This window comes from Phoenix dactylifera, chromosome 14 (genome assembly GCF_051530095.1).
Source record: "Phoenix dactylifera cultivar Ajwa chromosome 14, Ajwa_hap1_PhDact_Kaust_v1.1, whole genome shotgun sequence".
NCBI classification, from domain to species: Eukaryota; Viridiplantae; Streptophyta; class Magnoliopsida; order Arecales; family Arecaceae; genus Phoenix; species Phoenix dactylifera.
In genome coordinates this window covers 15,240,237-15,258,842 of record NC_143203.1, presented here as the reverse complement: position 1 = coordinate 15,258,842, position 18,606 = coordinate 15,240,237, and the positions used below count along the sequence as shown (strand labels likewise).

The 18,606-nt window shown below is 36.7% G+C and overlaps 1 protein-coding gene across 3 annotated transcripts; it reads left to right on the top strand.

The window, feature by feature from the left end:
• The first annotated feature begins 3,112 nt into the window (after positions 1–3,112).
• On the top strand, positions 3,113–17,569 carry LOC103697136 (protein NARROW LEAF 1-like). 3 transcript variants are annotated; one of them, XM_039132645.2, is made up of 6 exons: positions 3,113–3,469; positions 4,974–5,531; positions 5,717–5,860; positions 15,281–15,521; positions 16,022–16,522; positions 16,639–17,569. In XM_039132645.2, the coding sequence occupies exons 2-6, from the start codon at positions 5,043–5,045 to the stop codon at positions 17,064–17,066; spliced, it is 1,803 nt and encodes a 600-aa protein (XP_038988573.1). In that variant the 5' UTR covers positions 3,113–3,469; positions 4,974–5,042; the 3' UTR covers positions 17,067–17,569. The 3 variants fall into 3 exon arrangements, with proteins under 3 accessions (XP_038988573.1, XP_038988572.1, XP_088567240.1); XM_039132644.2 differs by having other exon boundaries at positions 3,137–3,469; positions 4,951–5,531; XM_088711114.1 differs by having other exon boundaries at positions 3,148–3,469; positions 4,925–5,531.
• The last annotated feature ends 1,037 nt before the right edge of the window (positions 17,570–18,606 follow it).

Here is an 18,606-nt window from a genome sequence, read left to right as displayed (position 1 = left end):
GAACTAAGTTGGTTGCTAATTCTTTTTATAGTTGACAATTGTTCCATAGAAAACTTCATCTCTTTGTCATACTACAAAGCCAGCAACTGAAAATGTGAGCTCAAATTACCTGTACAACCTATGGAGCAACAGGCTTACTTGCATGATGAAATTTGATACTCTATATATATATCGTTGGAGAAACAATAGGAACATTACAATATGTATGCCACTATTTGTCTATAGAGTAAAACAGTACGGAAAAAGAGACATATTTAAAGATTTTTTGCCTTAGAAAATGTTGTTTCTTTGGGTGTATAAATAGTCTTAATTCAAGAACTAAATCATAGTTCTTTAATACTTTTTTTTTTCCCCTGAAGGTCCTGTTGATATAGGCTCGCCTATACAATTAACTTCCAGTAGACTGATATCTAATCACTTTTCCCAGCCAAAATATGCCTTAAAGTTTTTATTTGACAAGGTTTGACATTGCGTCAAGCTTAGTATTTGACTAATAACATACAGCAGAGTTTATCACAAGCACAGGTACCAGTAATAGAGAAAAATTTTACAAAGCTTGGGGAAAAAAAGTTTGCGGTGCTGCAACAGATAGCCTTTTATATTGAAGAAAGATCAAGTAAGTTTGGCCCTAAAATTCGAGACTAGACTTTAGAACATTAATCAAACTTTCTCCTTTGCTTGATAATTGTACTAAAATTCGGGTTTCTGGTCGAGCAAGATTGTGTTTGAATCAGGTCAAACACATTTTTGTTGCCCTAATTTAGACCTAATGATACATAGGCTGAGCCAAGTCAGGTTGGATCAGAGCTGAAAACATAAACCAAGACTTGTCCTGATTTTCAAATTGGTCCAATCTTAATCTCGACCTGACTTATGGGTCTTCAAATATGATTGGATTTGGTCTAATCGGGTTAGGACCATGTGACGTCACATGTCGACCAAATCTATTTGCAGCCTTAGCTATGATTGGCATTAATTTGGTCGATGAGTTCATCTTTGTATTAGCATGATGCCCAACTTTTTAGCATGGTGTACATCATAAAAATAGTATCAGTTAATGTTTGAAGCATCTTTAAAATGAATTTATTGGTAAAATCTAGAATTTAAATTCAAAACTCCTCCACCAATAAAAGTTAATTTCTTGCACGAGCTTGAATATCTGATATAGTCTTGCATCATTTCTTTGGACTAATTGGTGACATGCTCATAGCCATTCTTATATTTTTGGGATTTTTTTTAATTTTTGCATGGATCATACTATGAATTAGGTAACCATTATCAAAAAGGCATCTTCGTACAGAGGACAACGGAAACAGACTCATTTCATGAGATCCAGACTAAGAGTTGAATAATTCCTTAATCAACAAAGCACTTGGTACAAAAAAAAGGGATAAATCGCTTGAAGCACTTGATAAAAAGATAAACAATCTTTGTTGCATATCTTTTTTAATAAATTGGTGCTCTCATTCTTTTATTTCTTTTATATGTAGCCAATCTCGTTCACAATAATGTAATTCTAAGCAACAAACAAGTGAGAATGGAATGTTTTGCTACTAGTTTTTATATTTTTTTAGATTGCATGTTACTTAATTTTGAATGAATTTTTTATTAGGTTGTTCATTCTTGCATTTCATATAACATGATCTCATATCCCAATAGAACAAATTGCAACAGTTTTACAATTGATTTCTTTTAATATCTAATTGGCTATAAATTAAAATTCCCCTTCATTTCTTAATCGTGCCTTAAGCTTTTCAACAAAAAAAAGGAACTAAACCAAATATAAACTTTTCTTTGCAAAATTCTTGATTAGAATTAAGAAATTGATATAATTTAGACAAAAAATGTCTTTACATCATCTAAAGTTAGACTTTGTTTTGTATTTAAGATTAATTATTTATTCTCTAATTTTTCATATTTGTGTTACTAATCACCAGCACATTCTTGATAAGAATTAAGAAATTGATATAATCTAAACAAAAATTGTCATTGTATCATCTGAAGTTAGAACATTATTTTGTATTTAAGATTAATCAATTATTCTCTAAGGTTTCATATTTGTCTTGGTAATCACCAGCAAAATAAAATATAATATTATAAATGAAGGTGATGATAGCATTAAAAGCACTTTTATGTAAGCGATTTTCTTTAGGAACACTTTGGATGGAATTTAAGATTTTCTTTCTTTCTTGTTCACTAAGACAGTTGTCCCACCACGGCGGGGGGGGGGGGGGGGGGACTCTATGCTGGGCCCCTCTCCCATCGGGACATGTTTGATACGGGTAGAAAGCACCTTCCTACCCCTCGTAATTTATTATCATAATTTATTTTTCTTGAGGCAAATGTTCAAGCATGGATTTTAAATTCTTTAAATAATAATTTTCATATCGGTTAAAGAAAAATATATTCTTTTCTTCATACTACATTTGACTATACCATAATTTCCTTATATAATTTCTTCTATATTTATCATAATTTTTGATTTTTTTTATTTATTATCCTTATGCTCTTTAGAACTAAGTCAAAACCTAAATTATGCGAAAATGCCTTCAAACTTCTCCTAAAGCATGCTCCTCAATTTATGGAATGAATTAAACTCCATCCCCATTCACCTCGACAATCCCATCTCCTCTAACTCCTCTAACTTCATTATAGTTAAACATTCATGATTTATTTTACAATGGATGCTTATTTATGAGATTCTCAAGCTTATTAATTTTTTTTTTCAAAATTCTAGCTTAAATTTGTATAGTGAAGACTCTGATGATATTAAAAATATTTCTATTCGAACGAGACTTTATGTTTAAGTTAGAATATTTAAAAAAAATAATTTTATTTTGGTCACTAAGTATTATGGTTTTAGGTATAATAGAGTATTATGGTTTTTTAAGAAGCCAAATTGACCTTAACAAAATGGTCAACTAAAAAATTTGATTCGAGTCCAAAATCATGATCCAAGCACACTAAGCACCATAGTACGATCCCTTGCCATTGGAAAAAGATGTGGGATTTGGATTTTGGATGGCATCCATGGGAAAGCATAGGTAGAGGATCCAAGGAGGGGCTTAATTTTAGAAAATATTAATTTACACTTTTAGACAGATATTCTTCTATACTTAGTACTTACTTAAAAAATAAATAGTTGATATCCACAACAGTGGTGTCCTCCAGTCTGTGCTTCCCCCAAAAAGCTCTGTTCTTTTCGCACATTGGCTTTGGCCCATCAGTATTACTCTTTTAAAACCACTCTCCTCCTTCTTCCCCTTCTCCCTTCTTCCCAGCCCCTCCCCTCCGAGGAGCGGGCCCTTCCTACTGATCTCGAACACTGCGATCCCTTTCCCCATCCACCAAGCCGGCAGCCTCCCCCAAATTCTCTGAAATCCCTCTGCGATCCCTGAGGAGACGCGTCTTGGAGCCCGGCACCGGCCATCGCTTCAGTGGTCATGCCTCCATTGCCTCCGATTTTCCGGTGAGCCTTCTCTTCCTCCTCTTTGCTTCTAGAAATCCCTTAAAAATGGCTTTTTTAGAGGGCAATACCTTTGCTGTAGGCGAGGGAGCTCTATTTTTCCGATCATTTTCGTTTCTTGGATGGTTTTGGGTTTCTTAGTTTTGGGGGTTTTGAGAAGAGAAGGGGCGGATTTGAGTTTGATCGCTGTTTTTTGTTTCGTCTGGGTATACTGCTGCCGGAACCTATCAAAATGCTGCCTTTTTGGGTTGGGATTATTTGGTTTTCGGATTTTTGAACAGATTTATCTAGTTTCCCGGTTCTAATTTCAATTTGTACAGGAAAGTTGGTGTGCAAAAGGTTTTCTTATTGTTCTTTCCTCGTTTTCTCATTTCTAGCTTGTGTTTAAATGTGACAATGGTGGAAAGGAGAGATCTTTTTGTAGTTTTGGTGGTTACTTAACTCATCATGGAGCCCCAATTCGAGATTCTGATTGTTCTTTCCGGTTGCTCTTGATGCGAGCGTTCTGAAGGCCGACCACCACACATTTGGGATTTTTCAGTCTTTTGTTTAACCGATTTCAAAACAGATTTTTAACTGTGACTCTTCTTTTAATTTTTCAGCCTTTTGATTTGACTTTAAAGTTGTGGATATATAAACATTGAACAGAGGGGGTGGCACAGACTTGGCCTTTTTCTATTCAGACGATTTCATTTTAAGCACTAATTTTGAGTCTTTCCCTTTTACTGCATGGTTCAGCAAAAGAAATTTATTGAATGCTTTTCCCATAGCCCTCTGAATTGCTCATATTTTATTACCTTCGTGGTAGCTAGAGAAAAGATATTTCTCTAGCTTTCAAGTTGTACTCTGACGTATCTTTCAAATGCTATGTTTTTTTCGATAAATAATTGAAGCTAGTACTTTTGTCATTGGTAGCTTGGTTCTGTTTTATTTCATTCTGAGTTCTCCCTTGGACCATGGGCACCGCCATTTCTTCTATGCAGTATGCTTTATCTTCCCTTTTTCTTCTTTTGTTCGTGGATTGGATAAGTATTAATCGATCATCTTCCTTTTGCATGGAAAGTGGGGGTCCTAAGTGATATTTGCCTCTACCCACCTCTCATGTTTGTTTTCTGATGAGTCTTTAGACTGCGACCCAGTTCTCATATGTTCTCCATAATGTACATGGTAGTAAGTACTTTTTCTTCATAGTTTGTTCGCATCTAATTTTCTTTGCATGCAGATGCTGGACTTATTATTGTTTTCTTTGGAAGACACTTGAAACTAATATCGCTATGTTTTTTACCTGAAAAATTCATTACTATATGCCATTTGTTCTGTTATGTGTGGAAGGGATATTTCAGGCAAACTTCTTATGTGGGGTTATTGCCTTTTTCTGTGACTATATCTTCGTCATTTTCAACATTTTTAACAAAGATACCCTTTTTGGTTCTTCTTAGAAACTAAAACTGTTTTCAGAAAAATTGATGGGATTTGAGTTTCAGGCTTTTAGGTTTTGCTTTCTCAGACCCATTACCTGAGTGTATTTAAGAGTTCTGGAAGAAGCTCAATGTGGCTATAGTATGTAAATCGCATCATGAGGCCATTAGACATGCAAGGGCATCACTCAGGATCATCACAAACAGAGGAATCTGCCCTGGATATGGAAAGCAATATATGCAATCACCCTTACCTGCCTTCTTGTTGTCCATCTCCTCTCCAACCAGTTGCATCAGGTGGTCAGCACTCTGAAAGCAGTGCTGCATACTTTTCTTGGCCTAATTCTACCTTAATGCATGGTGCTGCTGAAGGCCGGGCAAATTACTTTGGAAACCTTCAGAAAGGAGCACTGCCAGGACATCTCGGCAGACTGCCAGATGGTCAACAAGCCACGACATTGCTTGACTTGATGACTATAAGAGCGTTCCACAGCAAGATCTTGCGTCGTTATAGTCTGGGTACAGCAGTTGGCTTTCGAATCAGGAAAGGGACATTGACTGACATACCGGCAATTCTTGTTTTTGTTGCGCGAAAAGTTCACAGGAAATGGCTCAACCACAACCAATGTCTGCCATCTGCCCTTGAGGTAGATGATGCTATATAGTTTCTAATTTTGTGTCATTTAATCTAGGACGTAGTTTGATATGTTAACTTAGTACTGTGATGTCCTCTTGATCAAATTGGTTTTGATAACATACCTTTATGGTTTCAGTCTTTCAGAGATTTGTTTTTCCTGTTTACCGAAAAATCACTATTTTTTTCCATAAATAGGGACCAGGTGGTGTATGGTGTGATGTTGATGTTGTGGAATTCTCTTATTATGGTGCACCGGCACCAACTCCTAAGGAACAATTGTACAACGAGCTTGTGGATGGCTTACGTGGAAGTGAACCATGCATAGGTTCAGGTTCTCAGGTATTTGTCCGCTATTATCTACATTACTATATTTATGCTTTGTTATTCTGGTAAGATTTGTGATGCATCCTTATGGTATGATTCATTAGTTTGAATTGATATGTCTGCAAGCATGTGCAATACCAATGGAGGACTAAAGATTGCTCTCCATATATTATTGGATCTTCCTTATAGTGGCTTGGTTAGATGTTCTGATAAGCATCAAACGTTCTATTACTTTTCGAGAAATTTCCACTATTCTCAAATCAATTTTTTCATATCTTCATCTTATGATCCTATCCTCTTTGTGGTTGCATTCGTGACTCTATTATAATATTGTTTCTAGATTGCCATGTCCATAGTTTGTATATTTATAGCACATGGAAGCCATTTAGCTATCCAAAAAAAAAGATTCATGTAAGTGACTGAAAGCACTATTGATTGCATCATGGTGTTAGTCCTAAAGTAGGCTACTTTATACCGTAGGAATTGCTTCCCTAGCCCTTTTGATCTTCATATTGCTGTATGTTATTCCATTTTGAGCACGCTGCTGTTGCGTCATATGCATATAATTAGCTGTTACATTCATCAACAGTTTTGATGGACTCTATGCTACTTCATCATATAAATATCATGCTTCTTGTTCAGTTTACTTTTTATTAGATCCCTTCTTAGCTTCATGAAAAATTGCTGGGGATTTTGTATATACTTATCTCCATTTCCATACTCAAGTTTGTGTCCTTTTTGTCTGTGCTTGTCTTATATCTATGCTGGTTAATGGAGCCACATCATAATGGTTTGTGCATTGCCTACTGTTGGAAAGTTAGGTGGATATCTATAGAAACAGAAGGCTTTCAAAGTTTCTTCTCAAGGCAGATGTTGTACAGTGGCCGATTTTGAAAAATTAAGATTTCGAATTTTTATTACTTTCACACTTTTTACTTCTGAAGAATACTTGGAATATGATTTCCTGATTATTGTGGGTTCACCAGCCCATCCCACTGCCCGTAGTTTTTTTTTTTTTTAAATAACCTCTAGAGCCTTCCACCTGCCTATTTGGTTTATGGGTGCGTAATCTTCTTTTGGGCGTCCTAGCTGTACCATAGTTGACCTAATCCAACCCCAAATCAACTCAAGTTGGCCTGCTCTGGATTTCATGAAATCATGCCACCTATGAGTTCACCTGAGAATTCATTGAAGCTGTCTAATTCATTTAAATTATTTCCATGTTTTAGTAGTTTGTGGTGTTTTTATGAGCGGACTGCCCTTTATTTGATTTTAATTGAATTGATTTGCTTTGAGGCTCATCTTTCTGATGAGTTTTTGGTTATATTTTGAAGAACCTTGTATTGACTCTTTCTAATATTTTCCCATGCCTTTTAATGTCTTTAGACAGGTTTTGATGAACTTTTTTCCTTCTCTGTGCAAACCAACATTATTTCTGGGGGTCTATTAGTTGTACAATTCAAACACTTCCTCCTAATTGTTATTAGAGATCTCATAACCCATTTTCCTGTTTCTTTAGTTCATTGAGTCTTTTCTGGTGTCTTGTGCTCGTTATTTGTGCTTTTGGGATTCTTTGGATGATTTACCTCCCAAATTTGTGACATTTTGTTACCTTGCTTTTGTTGCTATAGTTTCTATTATCTTGCTTTGAACTGCATGCAAGACTTTATCATGGCATCTGTAGCAGTTGGTGCTCATAGATTGTTACTGAGTGCTCATTTGCTTGGCTTGATGTGGCTCTCTCCTTGTGCTAGTTTTGTTGATTTTATAGACATTTCATAGATCTGTCCAAATTTGGTTGCAAGTGGATTCATCAGCCAAAATTAGCTAGTTCTAATTGTGGAGTTAGTTCTTCATTAAAATAATTTTATTTAATAGTAGTTTCCACTACTGTCCATCTAAGGTGGGGATGTTTCTTCTCTTTCAAGGCTTACAGGTAGCTTCTTGGACATGTCTATTACTTTTCAAATCATTCCTGAGCTTGTTTGCCTCTGTCATGCCTTGCTTTGGTGTTTACTTCAGCCCTCATGCATCATTCTTGTATCTTATCCATGTCTTCCGCTTTTGGTTAAATCCACAGTAGCCTAGATTCTTGACTGAGGTGCATTGCATCTTGTAGATTTTAATCAATCTATCTTGCCTCTGCATTTGCCATCATCTAGCCCACATAAAAATTCTAACATTGATGTTGTCCTCATCTTAATTTGCATTAACTGATCATTAGACCATATTCTAGCACTTTATGTTCCTAAAGTTCCTCATATTCCTAAAACTTGCCTTGGATAATCTTGCTACCAGCTATCATTTCCATTTCATTCTTCTTGTTTTCTGGAATATGACATTCTGGAAATGTTAATCAGTCTTTGCCTTGGTAAACTTAATTACAATAGCCATTTCCATCTTTCTGGGACTGCCACTGCAGGAGCATCTCCCTCTTTTTTGACTTATGCCATATTCAAGTGGCCACTTTTTGCTGTTCAAACATGTTTTGTATGGTATATTTTGATTTTTTTCCCTTTTACATGTTTGGGAAGCTTGGCTGCTAGCTTGCATCACCTTGCAGTTGACCATGCAGGTAAAACTATTTTATTCAATTAAGCACAATAATTTCTTTTCTACTTCTTGGCTTGATTAAATATGATAGACCAGTTTCGTTACTTTTCAATGAAGGAGTTCTACATTGTTAAATGTTCAGAACATGCTATAGAGGTAGCGAGATAACTCTTGGTCTTTGGCTAAGTAATATAGCAGAGGAAGAACAGTTTGGAGCCATTATTTGGTTGTTCGACCAAGGTTTAAATCCTGGAAGGATGGGAGGTGTCTTGGTCGCCCCGTCCTGTTCCTGTGAGAAAACGGGACTAGGACGGGGTCGGGACTCCGAAACCGATCCATGCGGGGAGAGAAGAGGAAAGTGGAAAGATGAAGGAAGGAAAGATGAAGAAGAAAATGAAAAGAAAGAAAGGAAGGGAGAAGAAAAAGAAAGAAAGGAACGAGAGATGGAAGAAAGGAAAGAGAAAGAAGAAGAGAAAGGAAAAAAGAAATAAAGGAAGGGATAAGAGAAAAAAAGAAAAAGGAAAGGAAAGAAGGCAAGGTAGAAGAAAAAGAAAGAAAGGAAAGAAGAAAATAAAGAAGGAAAGAAAAGAAGAATGAGAGAAAGACGGAGATTATCTACCAGGATGCATGACCAGGACCGCCGCCAGGATGAGGCAGGACAGTGGGATGTCCAGTTCCATAGAGAAACCAGGGCACCCTCATCTCATGGGATTTAAAATCTTGCTTTGAAAGTGGAAATAAATGAAGGAAGGAAAGATGAAGAAAGGAAACAGTGAAAGGAAAGAAGAAGAAGAAAATGAAAAGAAAGAAAGGAAGGGACAAGAAAAAGAAAGAAAGGAAGGAGAGATGGAAAAAAGGAAAGAGAAAGAAGAAGAAAAAGGAAAAAAGAAATAAAGGAAGGGATAAGAGAAAAAAAGAAAAATGAAAGCAAAGAAGGCAAGGTAGAAGAAAAAAAAAGGAAGGAAAGAAGAAAATAAAGAAGGAAAGGAAAGAGGAATGAGAGAAAGACGGAGAATATCTATTGGGATGCATGACCAGGACTGTCGCCAGGATGAGGCAGGACGGTGGGATGTCCTGTTCCATGGAGAAACCGGGGCATCCTCATCTCACGGGATTTAAAATCTTGCTTTGATCAGTCTTTTATTTCTTTAGATTAACCATTAGGAAGACCCCTTATGTTACATTTTGGAAGGTAAGGATATAATTATGAAGGGCCAGTAGCTTTGTTGTAAATTCAAAGTCTTATCTATGATCTGATTCTCAAGAAACACTACTCTTTGGATCTGAAATAAACCTCCAAGCCATAAACATTATTGAATCATAACCTATTGATAAGACCCAGTTGCTTCCGAACCAATGATGACTCATTGTATCTTAATTGTACATCGCGGTGACTCGTGTGACAGCATTGGAGTAAGGCAGCAGCCATCCTAAGTGCTTTCTTGTTCTTTTGGGCTTCCAGTTCAGCACTTTCTGTTAGAATGCTAATTGATTTGCATGGCTTATTATCTTTTTCATCAGCTTTTTGGTTGCTATATTTACATGCTTTTAGGTACATCTTATATGCATTATACTAGGTTTGCATTATTTCTGACCTTATGTATTATTTTGTCAAAGATTGCATGTAGATTAGTTTGTATATGGAATCACCCCTATTGTCTATCCTACTTGTATTGCCCCTCCTGTGCTCCTTATCACATGAATATAGAAATATGAACATACCTGGAAATGCTACTACTATTTATATTTTTTATAAAATATTTCTCAACTTTGAACTTCTTTCAAAGTTTTGATGCATTCTTTTCATTCTATATGTATTCCAGATCTTAGTCCCTGTCTTAGTTGTTCCTGAACACTGGACTTAGTGATCATGATTGGGAAGATTATATGGCATAAAGAGTTTTTCTATATATAGGTTATGAGTACATAAATCAAACATGGCATTCATGAGAGGGCTGAGGTGAATGGCTGGTGACTCTAGGAACAGCTGCTTTAGCTGTTATTATTTTCTCCTTCACATCCGTCCTTACAACTTCCAGTCATGTCAACTCATTATTTCTTGTCCTTCATTCATGACTCTAACACTAATCTAATTTTAGATTTGTGCAACACATGCCTATACCATCTTAATTGATCATCCACCATTTCATCCTCTTGGTACAATCCAAATTGTCCTTTGATGTATTTGTTTCGAGCCCTAACTTTGTAGCTGTGCATTTAGCATTCTTTGGGATAGGTAGGCCTTTCTGTAGGTCTTGTAGGTTTGCAGCAGTCACAGAGCACCTTATAAGCACCTCTTACATCATCAGTGTTGCTTGCATTTGTTCCAGTGGGATCAAGCAAAACCCAACTATTTCATTTGAAACCGTACGTGTAGAAAAAAAAATTAAGTACTAATTAGAAACTAATCCAAACCACATTACATTTTGATGCTTGTATGAATGTCTCTTTTCCATATGTTCTTTTAAAAATTCAGTTATTCTTGTTTTGGATGATATTTTCAATAAAGTTCTTAAACTTCTGATTTCAATCCCAATCTTCTTGTTTATGATTTATTGTTAGTTAATAAAAGATAGTAAATTTCATTATTGTGTAGCTTTCTACGTCATAAAGTCTTCCTACATTCTTTTAGTAGGATCTTTTTTATTTTTCAAATATTTTTAAGTATCCTTTGCTTATGTTGGTATCATTTTCAATCTCGAACATCGACTAGACATTTTCGTTGCCATGTGACTCTAATCCTGAGCTTGGCTTTGCTTAGGTTCTGTTTGACATCATCCTGTTTCCAGTTGTCATTTTTCTTTTTTCAAAAACACAGATACTGAGGCAACAATGATGTTTGATAACCCTACTTCTATTTTTAGCATTTTTTTAAAAATGCTATGCAGTTTCTAGAAATTGTAGAATTCTTGAAAAGCAAAACCACCCATGACCACCAACCTTGCTGCCACCGCCACCTCCACTAGTTTCCATTTGTGGCATCTACCGCCGCCATCATCAACACCGTCACTGCCTCTGTAGCTGCACGTACCACCACCATTGTTGAGGCCAAACACAATGCAAGTGACTACCAAATATGTTTCAACTTTTCAGTTTTCAGAAAGAAATATAGAAACTGGATTTCATTTTTAAAAAGTTGAAAACTGCAAACTTGAAGTGGTGCCAAGATTCCTGTGCGAGACACTATAAAACCAAATATTTGATTTTGTTCCCTCATTATTCATGCGTTAGTGTCAATCTAGATCACCAACCTTCCTCACCAATTTTATAAGATTCGATAGAGTATTAAGATTGCCAATTGATACTTTATGGGCATTGGCTTCTTAGATCATAATTGTTTCCCCATGCGCATTTTCTTCTTGAAACACTTTATGACCACTTCATTAGGTGCGAGATCAATTGGTATATTGCTGTCTATCTATCTTATTTGCATGAAGGATTGACATATCGCATACTTGTGGCATGATGACCTGGCTTTCACACACTACATACCATGTGATGATGTGCCATACCAGGCCATGTCAGTGCTTGGTGCACACTAGCTCAATATCATGCCAAGTATTGGCATGTAACCAGCACCATGCTAGTGTTGCTGTCTGTTAGGAATTGGCATGGTACATGTTTGTGCCATGCCATGCCTATTGGTACTTAAATCTATATAAACATCCTTGGGTTTTGCCTGCAGCTCTGCTCCATACTCTGTTCCTTGACCATGAATCCTTTTGAAGCTGCCTTCTTGGCCATATTATTTGATTCCAATTGTTGATTTAGTCAAAAGCAGGGTCACGAGATTCCAGGATGTAGAATAGTTACAGTGTTTCATATCTCACTCTAGAAGAAGATACATAAAGCATCTTTACAAATAGAGAGGTATTGGGTGACTTAACTTTTACCTCTACTCAATTTGTGATGCACTTTAATGACCCCTTCTATAGATGTGATGCTTTTTATTTTTTAGTCTTCAAGTTGAAGCAGTATGGATTGCAGGTCATGCTTTTAAAGCAAAAGGGGGCCAATTTGCACCTTAGAGGATCAATGTTTAAATTCTAATTTATTTGTTCTCAGTTGGAGGAGTCTCCTTTGTGAGTCCTAAAACTCTTTTGGTCCGACAAAAAAATCATTGGGTACCCATATTTGCTGAGATGGTCCATTTTAAAAAGTTGTGTCAGCCACATCTTATCCATGTCAATAAGCCGTGGCTCCTAGAATAAGTGCAGGCCATCTCCACTTTTAAGAAGGCAGTGCATGGTCACACAACACATCTCAGAGAAGAGAGGAGGCATCTGCCTGTCTCCTTGGTCAAACCAGATCCTCACTCAATCCCATTCTATCCTTTCAAAACCCAAATGCGGTCTGAATAAACCTGTCTCTACTAACATCAGATCCTAGCAAAAAGAGTTTATAGATGAGTAAATTTTACAGCCTAGCTGAATTTGCACTTGTTAGTAGATGAGTAAATGAATCTAGATGGGAGCATAATTTTAAATCTGAAACCAGTTTGAGTGGGATACAACAATATGGGTCATGACACACCTAGATTTGACACTGCATGGGCCACTTGCACCGCTGATTCCAAAGCTGCATGCATTCAAAGCCCTTTGATCAATCCTATGACCTCAATTTTTTGGCAGCATTGATTGTGAACTGGCATGTTAACCTTATAAGCGAACAATTTTACATTGTTGTCACAATATTATCTACATTGACACTTCATTATCATTACCACTCTTGAATTCAAATTGGCTGGAGCACCACATGCAACTTCAATGATTTGCAATTGCTTTTAATCAAGGTTTTAGGTATTGGTTTACCCAACTGGTATCGTGTTGGTATGGGAGGCATACTAGTACCGGTTCCCTACTCATATGGTATGGAATGCCCAGTAAGGACTGGTATGATTTGGTACTTAAATGACTGCTTTTGTCTGCCTTTGTGGTAACATTCCATATTCATTGTTACTATTCATATCTCATTGACCTGCAATCCTACTTGTGGTATTCAGCATCATCTTAGCAGATCTTTGTATCCAACCTTGTGCATTTATCTATCTTTCCTGTTGGTACACTACCTAGGATGTGTGCTCACCTTCATTAGATACATTGTAAGCATTATCGTAACTAGCTCACAATCAAATTATTGGTTTATGAGGCACCTTAAGGTTGAAGAAGGGTGATAAACAAGTTAGTATAGCATCTTACGGTAGTCATTGAGCTGTTATTTTATATTTTTTCTCAATTATATGTATGTTCTTGTGCATTCTTTCTACTCGTTAGGTTATGAACATGGGTTTCATCCAATCACCAATTAGTGTGCTGGGTTCATCCAATCGCCAGTTAGTGTGCCTAGCATGGATTGTGAATCCCTTTTAACTATACATATCTGATTTGATTCCCTGGTGGGATATAACAGACATTCCAGCACTTGCTCAAGCTTCAAAAGCACTATTGTTATCAATAAATTATTGACTTATTAACTCTAATGCAATTTTATTTATATGTATACAATGTCGTTGGAGTTGATACGTGGATAAATCAACATCTGGGAAGTATAAATTTCGGGGTGTCTATGAGATATCTGTGATGCAATATTAATATACTAGGGTCTGCTCAAGCAGTCATGCCTGATTCATTGACCTGCATGTTGGTGTCCAAGTTAATCATTTAAGGCTGGCATGTCTGCCATAGGACAAGTAAGATTGTCAAGTTCGCCATAACTTTATGAAATTGAACACTCAGGTATTATTATCTGCAAGGCTCTTGGTAAGTGCGCTATTGCTGCAAATGGATAAGCATGGTTTTGAGGTAGCTGAACCAATGTTTTAAGTCTTGATACTAAACTGTATATTTGTACCCTACTGGTGTGGGTTCGTATGGTGCGGTATTCCCCTGTACCAATGCATGGTACATTGTTGGAATCGGCAGAGCCCACATATCGTGTGTTGGTACAGGGGTTTACTGAGCCGCTGCATCATACTAGTGCAATACCAAATTGGTATGGTACATCCCATACCGGCTGCTATGGCTCGATACTTAAATCCTTGATCTGAACTAAGAATTCACCTTTATTTACTTTACAAGGTGTAGGTATAGCTGCTTCATGATGGAGCAATCTGAGCATTATCCACTATTAGTGTTGCTTTGCATTATTTTTTATTTGTGATTTGGTGTGGATTCCTCCAAACTAACTTCTTTATAGGATAAAGTTTTCCCTAATTTTCTTTGCCATCAACAATCGTGTTTTTGACACTTCATGTATCATGGCTGATTTTCTTTAGATTAAAAGAACCTTTAATCTGCAAATAAGAAGACCATCAAAGTTGTGATGGTTAACTAGGTTTATCTAATGGAAGGTGGGACTCTACCCCGCCCAAAGGACTGGGCGGGCTTCCGGGTTTGTGTTGTGTTTCCGTTCCGTAAAAGTCAGTCTTTGCCTGACGATTGCACTTAACTGCTTTGTAACTGCAACCTTGCAAAGGCTACAAATGATTCCCTAAATGCTTCATAGCTATCAATAACGGAGCTTGGACATTGTTCATAGGCATGAAAAAAAAACACATTCTCTTTGTACTAAAGTTGCCCCGTGAAGAAGGGAATCCTTCAATTAGTTGCATTTACTTAATAAGTCATTTGCTGGTTATTACGTAATTTGTATTTCTAATTATGGACATGCGGTTATTTGTTTTGTTTTTGTTTCTAGTCAAGGATGAAATATTGTTCCACTTTGTGTAGAAAATAGCCATAGTAGTGTCAATTGATCTTCAATGCAGTTGCAATCTCCACCATCAATCATCTTCTACTCGTGTTAAGTTACTTTTGCTCTCCTTATATACTTGTTTTAGTGTGACCTCTTCAGTTGTTCTGACTCCTTCACTGTTATGGTCAGGTGGCAAGCCAAGAGACATATGGAACCTTAGGGGCTATCGTGAAAAGTCGCTCAGGAAACAAGCAAGTTGGTTTCCTTACCAATCGGCATGTTGCAGTTGATTTGGATTACCCTAACCAGAAGATGTTTCATCCTTTGCCGCCCAACCTTGGACCTGGAGTTTACCTGGGTGCTGTTGAAAGGGCAACATCCTTTATCACAGACGATGTTTGGTATGGGATCTATGCTGGAACAAACCCAGGTAACAGAGTTCCAGATTATTTATGTTATAATCTTATTATGTAGATTTAGCATCTTAATAAGTAAATAGGTCTTTTATGGGAGTTTTAGTCTAATTTGAAACAAATATATCCCTAGAGCTTGTTAGAGCTTAAGCAAAAAATTTTAGTCTGATTCTGCTAGATGCTTGTTCATGTTCCTACCATTTTTGTTAAAAAAACTATACAGATGATTATGACATCTAGATCATGTATTCTTTTACCATGCAGATGCATTGATCTAGTAGATTTTCTTTACAGTGATAAAGTCCATCTGATGCAAATGTGATCTTTAGACCAATTTTTGAGAAAGTGAACATAGTGGTCTTTACTTCAGCAGATGGTAACCATCTTTTTTAGCATTTAGGATGGCATAACCATGCACCTTCTTTTGTAATAACTTCTGTCACCGAGTTTACGTGCTTGACTGTTCAATGGTGTTCTAATTCCCAAACATACCTCTTACCTTCTGATGCACCTGCAGAGACTTTTGTGCGAGCTGATGGGGCATTTATCCCTTTTGCTGATGACTTTGACAAGTCCAATGTCACCACTTTAGTGAAGGGAGTGGGTGAGATTGGAGATGTTAAGATTATAGACTTGCAATCACCAATCAATAGCCTTATTGGGAGACAAGTGGTGAAGGTTGGAAGGAGCTCTGGTTTGACAACTGGAACTGTAATGGCTTATGCTCTGGAGTACAATGATGAGAAAGGAATATGCTTCTTCACTGATTTTCTTGTTGTCGGGGAGAACCAACAAACATTTGATCTGGAAGGTGATAGTGGGAGCCTCATTATTTTGACGGGCCAAGATGGTGAGAAGCCACAACCTATAGGAATTATATGGGGTGGGACAGCTAATCGTGGAAGGTTGAAGCTTAAAAGTGGTCAGGGTCCAGAGAATTGGACAAGTGGGGTTGATCTGGGTCGCCTACTTGATCTTTTGGAACTTGATCTTATTACAACCAGTGAAGGACTCCAAGGTTTCTGGCTTTCTACCTCTCTTCTGAGCTGTAAAAGATTTCATATTACATTGTGATGCTGTCCTTTTTGTTACCTCTGGAATATTTAATCATTTTTTTTTATTTTGTGACAAAAGATGCACTGCAGGAACAAAGAATTGCTTTTGCTGCAGCAGTTAATTCGGCAGTGGGGGAGTCATCTCCTACTGTAGGCACCGTTCCAAATGAAAAGATTGATGGGATTTATGAACCTTTAGGTCTTATCATTCAACAGTTCCCTCCTGAAGGTGCTTCTGGCTCAGCAATGAATCCACCATTTGCACATGCTGAATTTCAGGTGGATACAAGTGAGGCTGCAAATAATGTTGAAGAGCATCAATTCATTTCAAATTTCATCAGCATGTCCCCTATACATCGCAACCAAGAGGACAATCCAGAACTGAAAAATCTCTCGGAATTAAGAAATTCTATTGATGAAGATCTTTCTGTTTCTCTACATTTGGGGGATCGAGAACCTAAAAGACTGCGTTCAGATCCAACATTGAGCTTAGATTCGCCACAATGACAGGAATTTTCAATCATGCAGTAGCTGCCCTATAGTTGTCAAGCAGTGTCAAGGAGGAATTTTTTACTACATGGAGATGCATCATTATGCAGGCATGGTTATGAATTTTGAAAGAGATTCTGCATGATCAGTTCAAGTAGGGTTAAACTCTCCGGCCTATACAGAACTAATGAATGGCCTGCATTTAAGGATTAATTATTTTTCTTTGGTGATCATCACGTCTATAAGTTGTGAAATGGCACTGTGCCGAGTTTAGAAGTTGGATATTCAACCAGTCAGTAGTTTTGCAGTTTGCTTGCCCAAGTGATTTGCAGATGCATTAGTCCTCAGTTATATGGAAGAAGTGTTTATGGTATATTATTGCCACACTCTGTTGGCTCGAGCTACATTTTGTATTGAAGTATTAGATCAAATTTTAGTTTGGTTCGTGTTCTTTCTTCTTAAACATGAAATATCATTCAAGATCATATTCTCAAAGTATGAAATTCTCCTAATTTTCTCTATGGTCCAAAATCTATTTATATCCTTGGAAATTATCTAGGGAGTTTATGTAATAAGCATACTTAGGGTGGAAATCTAGATTTGTATAAGGTTATTTTGGACATATGCTTGTGTTATACCATAATTTGTACTTTGGAAATTCATCTCATATTCAAATATCATGGGACCATATAAAAAGAAATCAGACAAGAATTTGTGATGTACCTTCCATTTATATCCTAGAAAACAGAGAATGTACCGTCCTGTGTCTATATGATGAAATAACTTGCTAGCCAAATTCAGAAGAAATATTTTAAATTTTCTCATCTTTAATTAGATTCATAAATGACATGTTAATTCTAACACCGATGATTTTTGATTTAGAACAATAAAAACAATGATTTTCAGTTGCAAATGGTAACTTAGAAGTTCTGTAGATGGGTGAAAGTATTGGTGTCTGGATTTTGGGTACCTAAAAGATCTAAAGCTAGCTCGTCTGGTTCAGGTAGATTAAGAGAATTTGGACAGAGCCAAATTAGCGTTCTCCTGCACTTACTGTTCATGCAAATATAGCAATATTCTTTGAACTTGATGCACGCATGTTATAATTTTCAGCTTGTTTAGGGTATAAGATTGTTTTCATGACTTCCCATCACAAATTATACTGGCTCGCTTGTTCATTTCATAGTTCTCTGTCGAGGTATATGATAGTTCTCTGGTCTCATTGACTATTCTCTCTCTCTCTCTCTCTCTAATATTCAATCCTTATCAAGGTTTAACTTTTTGACTTTTAGAGCATGTGTTAGATGTTCGATAATTCAAACAGTCTGGATTTTCCTGGAACCAAGAAAATGATTATGTTAAAAAAAAGCAGAATAAAATCAAGAATCATTCAGGAATATATTTTATTGTAAAATTTCAAGGTGTATTTGTGATTGAATTGTTGGAACATTTTTGCTTTGCACTAGTAGGATCAAGATATTGTTATGTTACTTGTGCTGGTACAATACTCAAAATGAATCTATAACCAACTGCAAATATAAATGATGAGATATAGTGC

What these genes read in the sequence shown, in the direction of transcription:
- LOC103697136 (XM_039132645.2), top strand. Translation starts at nt 5,043, where the DNA reads ATGAGGCCATTAGACATGCAAGGGCATCACTCAGGATCATCACAAACA. An exon ending in GTCTGCCATCTGCCCTTGAG is followed by an intron (nt 5,532 to 5,716) that starts GTAGATGATGCT and finishes TTCCATAAATAG; the next exon opens with GGACCAGGTGGTGTATGGTG. An exon ending in GCATAGGTTCAGGTTCTCAG is followed by an intron (nt 5,861 to 15,280) that starts GTATTTGTCCGC and finishes TGTTATGGTCAG; the next exon opens with GTGGCAAGCCAAGAGACATA.